The 16,104-nt window shown below is 37.3% G+C and overlaps 1 protein-coding gene across 10 annotated transcripts in view; it reads right to left on the reverse strand.

The window, feature by feature from the left end:
* Positions 1–5,011: 5,011 nt before the first annotated feature.
* LOC129771918 (protein lingerer) overlaps positions 5,012–16,104 on the reverse strand; it is a 29,202-nt gene continuing 18,109 nt past the window's right edge. For 7 of the 10 annotated variants that reach the window (XM_055776058.1, XM_055776055.1, XM_055776064.1 and 4 more), the window contains 2 exons: positions 5,982–6,023; positions 5,012–5,840 (listed from right to left, as the gene is read on the reverse strand). In XM_055776058.1, the coding sequence (XP_055632033.1) occupies positions 5,739–5,840; positions 5,982–6,023 (144 nt within the window). In that variant the 3' untranslated portion in view covers positions 5,012–5,738. The remainder of the gene's footprint in view (positions 5,841–5,981; positions 6,024–16,104) is intronic. The other 3 variants (XM_055776062.1, XM_055776060.1, XM_055776063.1) reach the window with 2 other exon arrangements.

Here is a 16,104-nt window from a genome sequence, read left to right on the forward strand (position 1 = left end):
AAGAACAAATTTATTTCATAACTAGCTGTACCCTGCCACGCTTTGCTGTTTTTATTATTATTTTTCGAGTTTTTGACGCATATACAAACGAACACAACATTTTTGTATATATAGAGATAGATGAGGGAAATCGATAAATTTCAAATCATTCCGAAACACAATTTCAGTTCACGATTTTGTCAAGCACTTGGAAAATAGATGTTTCCATCACAAAGAATTCATATTTAATACGAAATGGTCGATTTTCATGAGAGGCTTAATTTCAGAAACGTACTATGGCCATATAAAATATCATTCCTCCATATTTTTTTCAATTTTTTATGCCGCAACAACATTCCTCGGAGTAAAATGTATATAGTGTCCAGCTTTGAGCTCAATCGGTTTCGTACTTTCCGAGTTTTTGACGCGTACACAAACGAACACAACATTTTTATATATATAGAGTTAGAGATGGATGAGGGAAATCGAGAAATTTCAAATCATTCCGAACACAATTTCAGCGCACGATTTTGTCAAATAATTGGAAAAAAGATGTTTCCATGACATAGAATTCATATTTAATACGAAATGGTCGATTTTCATGAGGCTTAATTTCAGAAACGTACTATGGCCATATAAAAGATCATTTTCCTCCATTTTTTTTTTCAATTTTTTATGCCGTAACAACATTCCTCAGAGAGCTTTGAGCTCAATCGGTTTCGTACTTTTCGAGTTTTTGACGCGTACACAAACGAACACAACATTTATATATATATATATATATATATATATATATATATATATATAGAGAGAGAGAGAGAGAGAGAGAGAGAGAGAGATTACGGGTTGGGAAAATATCACCATGTACGCATTTGTTTTGACGTGAGACTACGTCTAACCGGAGTATATGGGGGATAAAATGAAAACCTAAACACAGAACATGTAGGAAAAAATGAAAGATTCCAAATGCTTATAACTCGAACATTTCTTACTGGATCGGAAAGATGTTTGCATCAATTGATACGGAATATTCCTACGCTTCTAGCGCAATTAATAAAATGTTATTTTTCATTAGATAAACAATTGAATTACTGTGAAATGTCAAGCGTTATCTAAACGCTTTTTGATTGGCACGATTTACGGTTTCCCGAACACAGACTTCAAAATTAATGTATCTGGGAGAATCCGCTTAGCAAATATACATGCAAGTAGGGGGTATTTTTGTTCCAACCGAGCTGTGTTTCCCTAACACGGACTTGAAAATCAATGTGCCTGGGGGAATCCGCTTTGCAAATACATGCAAGTCGGGGGTATTTTATTCCCACTGAAATGTGTTGTAACGATTCTGAGAGAGCAGAATCGGTGACGTGATTATTAGCACGTCACTTACTTGGACTGTTGTATCCTGTCGCTAGGAACACAATCCATGAGGATAACGAGGAAGAAATCATGACGGTGATGGTATGCCAAATCCCACTGTTCCCGATCCATTTCCTTATCCATACATTCCCTACCATAAACTTCACAGTCCTATCCCTACATCAGCTGTCATTTGTGAAATGGCTCTCCTCGGCGAAAGCCCAAAACGACAGCCATGACGGGGCGAAGAGTCCTGATGGTGGATACGCGACGAGTGACGAGTTCTTCTGGATTGAGCCGTGAGCGAGTCAACACGTTAATCGACATCCTCATTTGATTAGCTTGTCGAAATTTGCCTTCTCCATTGTAGTTCCGCGAGTGGAAGTGGTGTACTAAGTAGAGGCATCCGTTGATCGCCGCAGTCAAACGAGCCAACCGGAAGGGGTCGTGGGTGGACCGCGAGGATGATCGCCAAGGAGTCATCGAGTCCCCACAAGTGGAAGCAGCTTCCTTCAAGGCGTATCCTGAACCGACGGGAGCGGTTGGTGGAGGTAAGCCTGAACCTGATTGTGACCTGAATCAGCGTCCTCACCGAGCGTGCGAGGAGCGATTAGGTGCAATCAGTTCCTGTACTTGACGGGTGAACGTTGTGTCACCGTGAAATTCTCTCTTTTCGTTGCAGACCCGCCCTGCCCTCATAGCTCTACCGACAACGCGAGCTGCTTTCGAATAAGAGAGATAGAACGAACAAAAGAAATCCGCACATGCTTTTGCATGTGACCAATTAGTTTATTAAATTAATTAAATTAGTTATTACTATACGAATTAATATACACTGAATTCAAACACTTTTCACATCTGCCGAATAAATCCAGTTACAGTGTTTCCCTAACACAGACTTCAAATCCATGGAGCGTGGGGAAATTTTTGTTCCGATTGAAATGTTTTTGTCTAACACAGACTTCAAAACCAAGATGTCATCATACCAAACGTAAAAGTACTGTCATTAAATTTACTTGTAACGAAGAACATAATCTATCCAAATGCAAATGACCGCAATCAAGACACCGATGGAACACAACGGTTTGTGTAAAGGGCACTGGAGCGTATGGTTCATTTAAGATTCCTCCTAAAGCCAAAAAGGAGTCCACCGGATAGATGGCCGTCTCTCTCTCTTTCTCTCTCTATGTCTATCTCTCTCAAACACACACGCACACAATTGTATCAACCAATTGCTTCCACAAAACTACGCAAAATCATCGATTCCTCTCAGGAACACCAATAAGTTCAAAAGAGTTTTTTTCATTCATTCATCGAAAATTGATTCAGACGCAACATCCAACAAATGATTACCAAGCCATCGGTAGTCCTACGTCAACCTTGTAGTTCTATCGTAGATACAATCCACTTCTAGTTTTTATAAAAGGTAAATGTGTGTTATTCTCCATGTAAGGATTATGTTCTTTAACCCTTTCAATACAGCAGTGTGCCCCGCGGAGTGCTACGGCTGTACGGAGCATGGCGCCGAAAAGTATGTACATCGCGGTGGTGTGATCGATGTGCAGTATTACTCTCATGGCGTCTAAAAACGACGCTCGTACACACAGCTGGATGTCGTCTATAGAAGACACTCGTACACACAGGACGTCGCGCGGATGTCGTCTATAGACGACGCTCGTAGCGAAAGGGTTAAAGTTTGAGTCGATTCTCGATTATACAGCCATTCCATGTCAAACCGATATAGTGTTTCTCAGATCTTCGTGAGAATTGGTAGTTTTGTTTCTTATCGCAAAATATTAGACACGTATCTTTTTATTTTTTTTTGTTAGGCTGCCCATTTCCATTTTAGGGTGGTCCGAAAAATACACTTTTTCCCTTTTTCCAAAAATGACTTTTTTTAAATTCATAACTTTTGAACCACTGAACCGTTTCAGACCATCGACATATCAAATTGATGCCAATGAGCTTAACCCATTACTGCCCAGGTGTAGGTTATGTTTACTTTACGACTTTTGCGGGAAACACAAACTTTGTAAGCTTCAATACACAATAAAACAACAAAAAGGACACTGACAATAAAAACACTCTTAAATTGCCATGTGGTATCATTTAAAATGCGCTTAACACTTTAGTTTCATCAAAAACAGTTTTTCAAAAACGGACATTTTTACGTATTAAATTTCATACGCTGGGCACTAATTTCTGGATTCCTGGATTTCTCGAGTCGAGAAAGACGCACCACGCTAGATATGGGGTACAGAATAGGGGGACGTTGCTGATTAACGGTCAGCTGCATCCCAATAGGAAGTATCCCGTGTCGGGCACACGTATGCATGTAGCATTGAAGTATTAAAGGCTGCAACATCCCAATTATGAGAACACTTGTAATACTCACCAACATTGTCGAAATATTGAACTCCCGGCCCGTTAGGCTGACGCCATAAAAAAAGTATTAGGATCTGAGCTATGGGCACGGACGGTAGTTTGACGTAGGACTGTGATTGTTCAGAACGGTTGTTTTTTAAATGTAATTCTTTTCATTGTTCAGAGATCTGTTAGTTTAACTTAGACACATAACAGGGTGGAATGGTAGATGAAGTATATGTGGATCGGCAAACAAAAAAAATATCGTCATTGATTACATCGAATATGAATTTTCGCTGTCCAATTTCCCATGTTGCCGCAGCCCGGAAAACACTCGTCATATACAGAAGTCATTCACTAACTGGACTATCTTCAACTGGACTTATCTATAACTGGGCGTACGTTAGCCCAGTTAGCAAAGCAGTTATAATAGATGTCATCTTCAATTTGAAGTATAACTTTTGCTGTTTTGCAGTCCAGTTAGCGAGTGAAATTCGATAATTGTATTGCTTTTCCGGTCCAATTAACCTCTTTCACGTATAACGCCGAACCACCTGGTCTATCGATGTGAAATGGATACATGCTTCAGGCGTGTGATGATGCGGGACTGCTACGATCGCAAGTAAGATGCACACACTCAACCGAGTATCGAAACGATTCAATGTGCTCGTGTTTGAGCCCTGTTGTTGGAAATTAAATCATACGGCAAGGGGTTAACTAACGATCACTGTATGGGCGACACTTTCCTCGTTGCATCGATGAAATGTTGCATGAAATATGAGTGATGTATGAAATCTTGCATCTTATTTCTAATTCGATTCAAAAAAGGTCTTGCTAACTTGTTTGATAGAACGAACTATTGTACACAATTTTATGTTGCATACAACATTCATGAGAACGAAAGAAAAGTTGGAAGAAAGAATGCATAACACATGATTCACCTTCGCATTCGCTCTCAAAATATACCTCTTATTTGTTAGATTGCTCACTTGTTGAATTATTTCCACTGTTGATGCCTAAGGCGAAAAAAATGTTTAATAAATTTAATTTAAATTTGAGCCAACCATCAGCGTTAAAAATGCGAGGAATGATGTTATGACTATCTGGAGTTCATTGACATGCTTGAAATCATTGTTGGACCTTTTTTGGAAATGCCAATCGGTTTAAGAAAACGTCACGTTTTGATCAAGAATCCAGTAAATTCGGTGCTGTTCGGAATATACGCATTCCGGAACGTTTTTTCGAGTACTGGGTAGCGGGTTATTATGAAACAGGGTGTTCTCTGGGTTCGGAAATAAATAATCGAGAATAAAATGTTTACAGGTATATTTAGAAATTTCGTTTCTACATTTAAATTAAATTATTACAGAACATGTTATTTATTTATGTATTTTTTTGCTGGCTTTCACGCACGCGCTCTTTGTATACTATTTCCATTTCATTTACTTGCGCTTGCTACTATTATGTTTAACCATCTCCCTTCTTGCACGACTGGTTCGATTAAAATTACACAAAACGATTAAAAAGAAGACTCATTTATTTCAAAATTAAACGAAAACCGAGAATACTCACTTACAGCTGCTCTCATTATATAGTAAACGTGTATTTAATTTTTGTCCTGGTTTACGAATGTTTTTTTTGTTTCATTGAATTGATTCAAAGATTTTCTATTTGCTCTAAATGAGTGTCTTAATGTATTTACTTTTCAAATTCATTCGAGTTCGGCTGAATTTTAAGTAGATCTTTTTTTGTTTGCTTTGAAATATTCAATCTTCTTCTTATATCTCTTTCACACAGTTCAATCTTCGACTCGCCGTACCGTTAATGAACGAAAAAGCTCTCGGTAAATGAATGCTTGTCTATTTGCAGCTATGAGTGAATGTATGTGTCTGTATGAATTCTTTCTTGATGAATGTTCTCCGGATGTACCTGTTAGCACTTTTCCTCTGCCTCGACTTCGGTTCATCTGCAAACTTCAAATTGCTCGAAATACACCTCGCGAGCACTAGAGCGTTAATTTAAATGTAAACATGTATTTAGTTCTGCGCAGTCCAGTAAGTAGACGGTGAATAGCCTTGTTTAGTTGCAGTCTTTCCCTGGCTGTTCGATTGTGGTCTTTGACCACTGCTGTTGGAATCCTGCAAACAGAAAGGAAGAAAAACAATCGCGCGTAAAATAACAACTCTTCATTCCCGATAGAACTAACTGAAGACTTATAGAGATGCTGTTTCATGCAAAAGACTCAGTTTAACCAAATAAATTCTATTTCAACTACTTACCCTCATCACACCACCACCACTACTAAAGCTTCTATTATCCAACTTCATCGAGTATCGACCAAAGAAAAACAATTCCGGCACCATCAGGGGGATATAGTTTGTTTGAGAGCACGTGATTTGCACGTGTTACGGACATGTGTGTACGTGTGTTAGATGGCGTGGGTGGGCAAGTAGTTTTCAACCGAAATCATTACAACATTACATTGTATTTTAGGGTTTTTGTGTGGTGTTTGGCAAAATAGAAAGAAAAAAGAAAATAAACCAAAATAGAGTAGAAATTATAGCAACGGAACGTGTTTCATGCACACAAATAACATAATAAACATAAATCGAGTATAGTAAACACCGATAACCGTTGTTGAATCGTGTATACGAGCATGTCTAGCGGGAATATCAAATGTATAATCAATCTTTGAAATGGAATTGAGATTGCCACCTCGCTCCCTAAAGTGAAATCTGCATCAAAAGAAACAATATCTTTGAATTCAATTACGAACGTATAAGCACCCCAGAAATGTAAAAAAATGTTTGATTCAATTGCGATGAGGATATAGTAACGAGAAATGTGAAAAACTTATAAAAGCGACCTAAGTCGTGATTTAATTCGCGGAATAAGTGAATGTCCAACAATCACACGCTATATGCGAATAAACTGTGACTGTTGTCAGGGTATGTCAAATCTCTGGTTTATGCCGATAAACCAGCATCGATTCAGGCACTTGAAGACAATATCACACATGTTATCGGTGTGATATCGGTGAGATACCATGCTCGAAAAAGTAACTCAAAATTGGACTTCGCGTATAAATTACCTAAAACGTAGTGCCATGAATAATAAACTCTATATTTTTCACAAGTTTCCTGTCTTTTTTTTTTAAACTAAAACCAAACGATTAAAAACTCTCCAAAAGACATATAAAGCGTAGTAAAAAGGAAAACCATTTTTTTCAACCCTCCCATTCTTCTTGCATATTTCTCACAGACCGAGAAGTAATAATTTTATTTTGAGGAGTCTGAATCAGATGACTATTCAAACTGAATGGACTTGAAGAACCGGACAGCGGTGACAGTTGATATGATCATTGTTGTGTTATTTATAGCACAACAGCCCGATGTTTTCTTATTGCAAGCAGAGCTTGCATATGGATAGAGAGAGGCCAGGACTCCGACACTGAATCGATCTCCATCGCTGATGATTGTTGCGTGGACGTAGTTATTCAAGTTATTCAAGTAATTCGATTCGTCTCATGCAATCATACTTATCTCAAAGATCTCAAACTGTTTCGATAGATGGAAAAGAATCTCATTCTGTGAACATAGTATCTGGAGTGCCTCAGGGATCCACATGTTCTCACTTTATATAAATGATCTTTCAGCTATTTTAAAATCTTGCCAAATTCATATGTTTGCTGACGACGTCCAAATATATTTATGCTCTACTAATCAGTCTATCGAAGAGATGGTTACATTTTTAATGATGATTTGAAAAGAGTTTACAATTGGTCCGGTCAAAATCATCTTACCGTTAATTTTGATAAAACTAAGGCGATGCTCATATCTCAAAATCGAAGTCGTTTGCTGTTCCCCGATATTCTCCTTGGCCGAAATGTTATCGAATATGTTGGCAAGTATACTAATTTTGGTTTTATTGTTACATCTGATCTTGATCCCGATGGACATGTACATTTTATGTGCTCAAAAGTATACAATATAAAGGGTGTGTCACATCAAATTGCATCACGGAAAAAACGCTGTAGAAATTCGCCCAGTAGACCGATCCTTTTGAAAATTTTAGACAGTAAAATAAAAACTATTAAACAACTTTTGGCATTTTCTTTTTATTCATACTTCGAGCCCAAGCCCGTATGCTCGCACCTTCCTCTTTACCCCGTCCATAAGGTTCTGTACAACGTCAGGTTGTAGTTTTTTTTAACAGAAATCCATTTTCTCTTGAAGTCCGCCTCCGATTTGACAACTTTTGGGTTCTTCCGGAGGGCCTGCTTCATAATCGCCCAATATTTCTCTATTGGGCGAAGCTCCGGCGCGTTGGGCGGGTTCATTTCCTTTGGCACGAAGGTGACCCCGTTGGCTTCGTACCACTCCAACACGTCCTTTGAATAGTGGCACGAAGCGAGATCCGGCCAGAAGATGGTCGGGCCCTCGTGCTGCTTCAATGGTGGTAGTAAGCGCTTCTGTAGGCACTCCTTAAGGTAAACCTGCCCGTTTACCGTGCCGGTCATCACGAAGGGGGCGCTCCGCTTTCCGCAAGAGCAGATCGCTTGCCACACCATGTACTTTTTGGCAAACTTGGATAGTTTCTGCTTGCGAATCTCCTCCGGAACGCTGAATTTGTCCTCTGCGGAGAAGAACAACAGGCCCGGCAGCTGACGAAAGTCCGCTTTGACGTTTCGTCGTCCATTACCAGGCAATGCGGCTTCGTCAGCATTTCGGTTTACAGCTTCCGGGCTCGCGTCTTCCCCACCATGTTTTGCCTTTCGTCGCGGTTAGGAGCCTTCTGAACCTTGTATGTACGCAGGCCCTCCCGCTGCTTGGTCCGCTGGACGAATGAACTTGACAAATTCAGCTTATTGGCGACATCCCGGACCGAACTTCTCGGATCACGTCTAAACTGCTTAACTACGCGCTTGTGATCTTTTTCACTGACGGAGCATCCATTTTTACCGTACTTCACCTTCCACTCGATGGTTAGGTTCTCGAAGTATCGTTTTAGTACTCTGCTGACCTTGGATTGGACGATTTCCAGCATCTTACCGATGTCCCGATGTGACAACTCCGGATTCTCGAAATGAGTGCACAGGATTAATTCACGACGCTCTTTTTCGTTCGACGACATTTTTCCAAATTTACGAAAAATTGACAGTGAAGCATGGCCAACGTGATCTATACACTCTTATCTGATTATAAGCGAAAGCTGAAGATATAACTCCTAAAAATTAAATTTCTACAGCGTTTTTTCCGTGATGCAATTTGATGTGACACACCCTTTACTTCGACATTTTTGGCTAACATCTAACATGAAGAGTACTGAATTAAATTAAAGCTTCTCAAATCCCTACTTTTTCCTCTTTTTCTATATGGTGCAGAATTTATACTAAATGCTTCAGTCAGAGATATTGTGGATAGATTGCGAGTTGCTCTGAACAGTTGTGTTAGGGTGGGTTTAGACTAGTGATATATTCATGTGACGAAATATGATGAGATTTATAGAAATCGCATCAACCGTTTACACTAGCGTGAACTTCTATAATGAATATATTCATATTTTCGGTGAATTTAGTCACCTGAAGTAGAACTGCATCCAACTTTAGTGATTTCTCACCAGTGAGAAATTCACAAGCGTTTACATATGCTGAATTTATTCAAGTTATATATACCTCGAATAAGTGTATCATATTTATTCTCACCCGTTTACACCTATTTTCACGTGAATAAATCCATCTATAGCTATAGATCTCCCTAATGTAAACCCGCCATTAGATACGTTTTACAATCTTAACAGTTATGCCAGAGTCAGCCACCTTCAAAAGCAATTACTCGGGTGTCCATTTAATGAGTTTTTGAAGTTGCGTGCATGCTTAACTCATTTCAAAATAATTAACTGTTCCTCTCCTCAATATCTACAACAAAAAATGCAAAGATTCCGAAGTTCGAGAATGAGAAACTTGATAATTCCTCAGTTCAACACGTCGCATTATGGCAATACTCTGTTTGTGAGCAGCATTAACATATTGGAATCTCCTTCCGAATAGCGTAAAAAATAATTATACAATCGGTGCATTTCGGCGAGATAGCATAGCCTGGTTTAATGAGGGAAATCAGCAAATTTAAAAAAAGAACAAATGAATTGATAGATAGAATAGTTGAGATTTTTTTAAGAGATTGATGTATCATTGTATTCGCATTAGTATCTGGTTGCGGTAATTCAAAAGGTTCCACCTTACACCACAATGATCAATAGAATGAATGAATAAATGAATAAATTCTATAACAACACGAAGATTGTCAATTGAGGGCCCTGAGTTTTAAACTCACGATCGATCGCTTAGTAAGCGAACGCGCAACCAATGCGCAATGATCCAGGAGATACATTTAAGTGGAAATTAGCATTTAGAGCTCGACATTTATTCCCTAGACAAAAACTGTCTTTAACAAAGTTGTTACATACGATAGAGCGCTCATTTTTATGTTATCAAAAATAGGGTAACCAAAATTGTCGAAGAAATGAGAAATCTAACTTCTTATCTTTATAGATACAGGTAAACATAGTTCGACAATGTTGTAGTCCCAGTTGAGACATCTTTGTAGAACAAAGTTTTTTTCTATCTCTTGCAATAACCGATATAGCGCTTTTTTCTAAGTAACGTTAGGGTCACCATGAAAAAAACTGTTTTTTGCTCTAACTTTTATATTTCAAATTCTACATACAAACTGTCTTCGGAAGACTTTTAGAGCTTACTAATACAAACATTATGCGATGCAGAACTTGTCAATATCTCAACTTCACTCAAAGTTATTGACAAAAACTGTCTTCATCAAAGTTGTTACATATGATAGAGCGCTCGTTTTTATGTTATCAAAAATAGGGTGACCAAAATTGTTGAAGAAATAAAAAATATAACTTTCTTATCTTTATAGACAGAGGTAAATATAGTTCGACAATGATGTAGTTCCAGTTATTTGAGACATCCTCGTAAAATAAAGTTTTTTTTCTATCTCTTAAAATAACCGATATGGCGCATGGTTTCTAAGTTACGTTAGGGTCACCATGAAAAAAACTGTTTTTTGCTCTAACTTTTATATTCCAAATTCTACATACAAACTGTCTTCAGAAGAACATACTAATACAAACATTTTGCGATGTAGAACTTGTCAATATCTCAACTTCACTCAAAGTTATTGATATTTCTTCCCAAAAAATACGCTCTCTTCAATAGTTTGCATTCTTTCTGGGGCAAACATAAACAAAGTTTATTGGCGGCATTTGAAAGAGCATATTTCACTCTATATGATGTGTGATTTCCAACACTATATTATTTTTTGTGTTTGAGTAAATTAAAATTGAAATCATGAGTTTTTGGGTAAAAAAACATCAATAGCTTTAAGTAGGTTTAAAATATTGACAAGTTCTGCATCGCAAAATGTTGGAATTGATAAGCTCTAAAAGTCAAACGAAGACAATTTTGATATAGAATTAATGACGTTTGCGTTTTTCTTAATAGTGTTAAGGCACTTATCTACGCAGATGATATGAAGCTGTACATGGAAATAAAGAATGATGAAGATTCTCAAACATTCCAAAATGAAGTTAACATAGTTTATAATTGGTGCACTAAGAGTTTATTACAGCTCAATGTTAGGAAATACACTTTGATGACTTCTACGAGAAGAAGAACACCATTGAACAATGGTGTTAAGCTGGGAAATCAACCCATCAGTAGCTGTCAACGAGTAAGAGACTTAGGCGTGGTCTTAGATTCAAAACTAACCTTCGTTGACCATTATAATACAATCATCCATAGAGCAAATAATATGTTGAGTTTCATCGAACGCTTTAGTTACCATTTCCACGATCCGTACACAATAAAAACATTGTATATAACATACGTCAGATCAATCCTCGAATACTGTAGTATTGTATGGTCCCCCTACATAACTTCACACGAAGACAGAATTGAATCTGTACAAAAACAATTTCTATTATTTGCACTTCGTAAACTAGGTTGGTCTTCATACCATCTCTCCATATGAGGCACGTTGCATGCTAATCAATATGAAAAGCTTAAAAGAACGTCGGAACTCTGCCATGATTCTATTTATTATTGACATCATATCACAACGAGTGGACTCAGAGGAAATATTAGGAAACCTAAATTTTGACGCACCGATTAGGCACCTGAGAAACCCTAACATTTTCTACATAGATTACCGAGGAACGAATTATGCCAAATATAGTCCTATTAATCGTATGATGAGCCTCTGTAACGAACACAGTGAAATAATTGATGTAATCATGTCAAGGTCAATGCTCAAAGACTATTTGAATATAATAAGATATAGTTAAATTTCACTCTAATATTTGGGCAGCAGTCTACGCTGGTTTGACGAAATAAATAAATAAATAAATAAATAAAAAAATTGTGTTCAATCGTCTTTTGAATTAAACGGATAAATTATCCAGCCAGCTCTCTTTAGATTTATTTTTAGTTTTAAGTAAGTAGTTTTAAGTAGTATTAAGAATGTATTGGTCTACAATTTTGATTGACGACAATAAAATGATAAAAATTTAAAATATAAAAGTCTAAGCAAAAAAAAACGTTTTTTCATGGTCACCCTAATGCAATTTAAAAAAAAAGCGGTAAACCGATTATATTAAAAGATAGAAAAAAGCTTTGTTCTAGAATGTTGTTTAAAATATCTGGGGCTACAACATTGTCGAACTATATTTATCTCTATCTATAAAGATAAGAAAGTTAGATTTCTTATTTCATCGAAAATTTTGGTCACCCTATTTTTGAGAACATAAAAATGAGCGCTCTGTTGTATGTAACAACTTTGTCGAAGACAGTTTTTGTCTAGAGAATAACTGTCGAGCTCTAAATGCTAATTTCCACTTAAATGCATCTCCTGGGCGATTGTGCAATGTGGCAACGAAGAACCCCTGAGCTATAACTTAGCAATACTTGGTTTTCCAATTAATGACGCACTTTGTTGGAACTGATAACAAAAAAATCATTCCAATACAATGCCATATCATTAGGAGATTTGTAAGACCATCCGAAATATAAATGAACAAAATGTAAAGTAGTAGTAAAGAGTATGTGGCTACGAAGGCCACATTGGTTGCGCGTTCACTTACTAAGTTCAAAACTCAGGTCCCTCAATTGATCATCCTTGTGTTGTTATAGAAAAACGTCCACACAACAATCATCAGACAAGCTCTGCTTGCAACAAGAAAAAAACATTGGACTGTTATGCTATTAATAACACTATAATGACTATATCAACGGTCTCCGCTGTCCGGTCTAACTGGACAATGGAATAACAGAAGGAATACACTCACGCCAAAAAATGACTACTGTGTAATTTACAATTTATAGAAACCATGAACATGTAACATGCACAAGATCAAAAACTGGCTCTGTTACAGCTAAAATGCTCATGAACCCAAATAAAAAAACAAATGGGATAAAAAAAAGTCACAGGAGGGTTTTGTCCGAGACATGACCGCATAGTCTACGTAGGATTCCGTTAGACGGCCTGTTGCATGCCGATTACACAATTATCACAATTATGGAAACAATTATCAATTTTTCTCACCACAAAAAACATGTTACTTTATTAAAGGAAAATCATATTTAAAATGGAAAACGTAATTTTCTTTTATAATTTTTGCTTTCCATTTTTTTCAAACCATTTCCATTCTCGCTCCAAACCCAACGAAACACAATACCACAATGCAAATTTTAATTGGACTAACAGCATCTAATACGATATGTAAAGCATATGGGAAATCACTTTTTCGAATATGCCTTCACTCTTCCAAATTTTCTCGCCACATGAACTGTTCTTGGGTGAAAATGAACACATTAAAACAGAAAGCCTAAATCGCTTAAAGTCGCTTAAAACAGACAACTTAAAGAAAATTACTTCGAACACCTTCTGGACATGCCTTAAGAAAGACACTTCATTCTCGTTCGAAACTCGTCAGTAAACCGAGTCTGCTTTCGAGATCACCAAACGAAACTCTGTTGACTTGCATATATTTACAACGCCGATTTCCTTGGTTTTGAAATCTCTGTTAGTGACCACATTTCGGTTGGAACAAAAGCTCCCCCTACATTTATGTACTTGCAAGGCCGATTCCTCCAGGCACCTTGATTTTAAAGTCTGTAGTTTTATAAAATATATAGGCCCTGATTCTCGAATACACTTCACGATGGAAACGAAATGAACGGCACGCCATTGAACTACGTTTTACGAGTTAGTGAAGTGTCGAAGATAATGATGAGTTTTCAGGCAGAATGAGCACTTTTCAAATAAAAAATCATTAATGAAAATTATCTTCTTCGTATCAAACTGGTATTCAATGTGAGTGGAAAACTTTGTTTTCTTCATGTTATATGATAATCCCATACAAAAATTTCATCTGAAGATAATTTGATATTATAATGATAAATTTAGTGGGATACTAATCTCGCATCCAGATGTCGACACCGTACCGTTGTCATCGCGAATGCGTTTCATACCGTTTCCACCGTGAAGTGTATTCGTAGTGTATTCGAGAATCAGGCCCATAATTTTATTCATTTTCACTGTAATACATTGTTATGGAGTGCCCAATGGAGTTATGGAGTGATTGATGCAATACTCTTGTAAATTTATCAGTAAATGACTGAACTATAATTGTGAGGATGCTTTTATTTTCAATTTCAACCAAACAGAACGAGGTATTTCCGTGTAGACATTTTTCCATTGTTTGTTAGTTAGTTTCATATAATATATTATTTTATTCATTGTGACTAATTGTTATAGAGTGCTCAGCTAGATTGATGCATTAATCTCGGAAATAATTGAGCAATAAATGTAAGTACATGAGCCGCCACTTGTGTCGTCAATTGCGACCAACCAGAACTAGATATTTCCATTTGGATAACAGTTGAGATTTTTCAATCGTTCGATAGCTAGTTTCATGACATATATACTTTTATTCAATTAAAAAAGTTGTTATGGAGTGCCGAAATTGATTGACACAAAAATCTCATCAATCTATCGTAAAATGAATGAGCAATAAGCGTTTGAAATTGGACATTTTTCACGATGCGACTGATTTTCGTTTTTCAATTTGTACCCCCAATAGGTTCCCGAAGGCATAATCATACGTCAAAGGTATAAAATTCAGTGAGTCTTCATGACAATGACAGCAGGAAAATACCGTTTCCACGAGATCAGGTACATGACCGGCTCTAATGGATTATCGGGAGTTGTTTCGGGATTAGGTTGCGTAGTACGTGTTGTAAATCCTGGAAAGTTACTCCCATACCAACGTTCTGATTTGTGCTAAAGAGAACAGACGAATGTTTTACAATTAGTTTGATGAGCTTCCTGATTACATTCAAACTGTTCTGTCGGTCCACTGATGGTCGTATGTTAAATCAGAACTGGTTAGCTTCGACCTACGCACACACGAAGGTTGTTGATCGGCCGATAGTTCAATTCGCTCTCAATTTTGGCACCCGTGTCGTGCGGATCAATGAGAATGGGATGCACCCAATGCTCTCGGAATCTCTTTTTGATTTCCCTTCTCCGTTGTCAAACCAAAATTAACAATAAATTTCCCAAGCAAGTCATTTTGACTACTTTTCGATTTCAATTAAAACATAATTATGACACAATTTCTTAGAATGATGGATGGGACATGGGACTTTTTGTACAACTTATTAATAAACGTATTAATAAGTCGTACAAAAAGTCACAACTTTCTAAGAAATTGTGTCATAATGTGTCATCATTATTTTTCTAATCGAAATTGAAAAGCAGTCAAAACGTCTTGCTTGGGCAATCTAGTGTTAAATACAAAGTCATTCGAGTGTAGTCGGCCGACAGTTGCTTAGTGTGTGCGCTCTTGACCAACCCGACTGTTTGGTTAGCTCGGTGTGCGTACCCAACCCGACCAAACTATCGGCCGAAAAAAAACTGCAGTATGCGAGGGTAACCCAAAAAGTTGCATATTGAGTTGAGTGACGTTTATAATGTGTTTCTTTGTGGACTGAATACCGACGTGAGAGGAATAGGACACCAATTCTGAAAATGATGATTGGTGGACCCATAGATGAAAACACTAGAAAAATATTGGAAGCATGTTTACCTCATAAAACAACTCTATCTATGGAGTTCGTTGATTTCTTGAAAAAACGTTGTCATTCTCGCACGCTGTAAAAGCCCAGCACTAAAATTTCCAGCGAATCAAACTAACTATATGAAGAAACCGATCAGTTTGATGAAAAATGCGCATACAAAGTTGTGTTCTGATCGTATTTTAACGTTACGTGTACGGCGCCTTATAGAGCCTCTAAGGTTAATTTTTGTTCGCATCTAGCCTTGA

The sequence above is a fragment of the Toxorhynchites rutilus genome, chromosome 2 (assembly GCF_029784135.1).
Source record: "Toxorhynchites rutilus septentrionalis strain SRP chromosome 2, ASM2978413v1, whole genome shotgun sequence".
NCBI classification, from domain to species: Eukaryota; Metazoa; Arthropoda; class Insecta; order Diptera; family Culicidae; genus Toxorhynchites; species Toxorhynchites rutilus.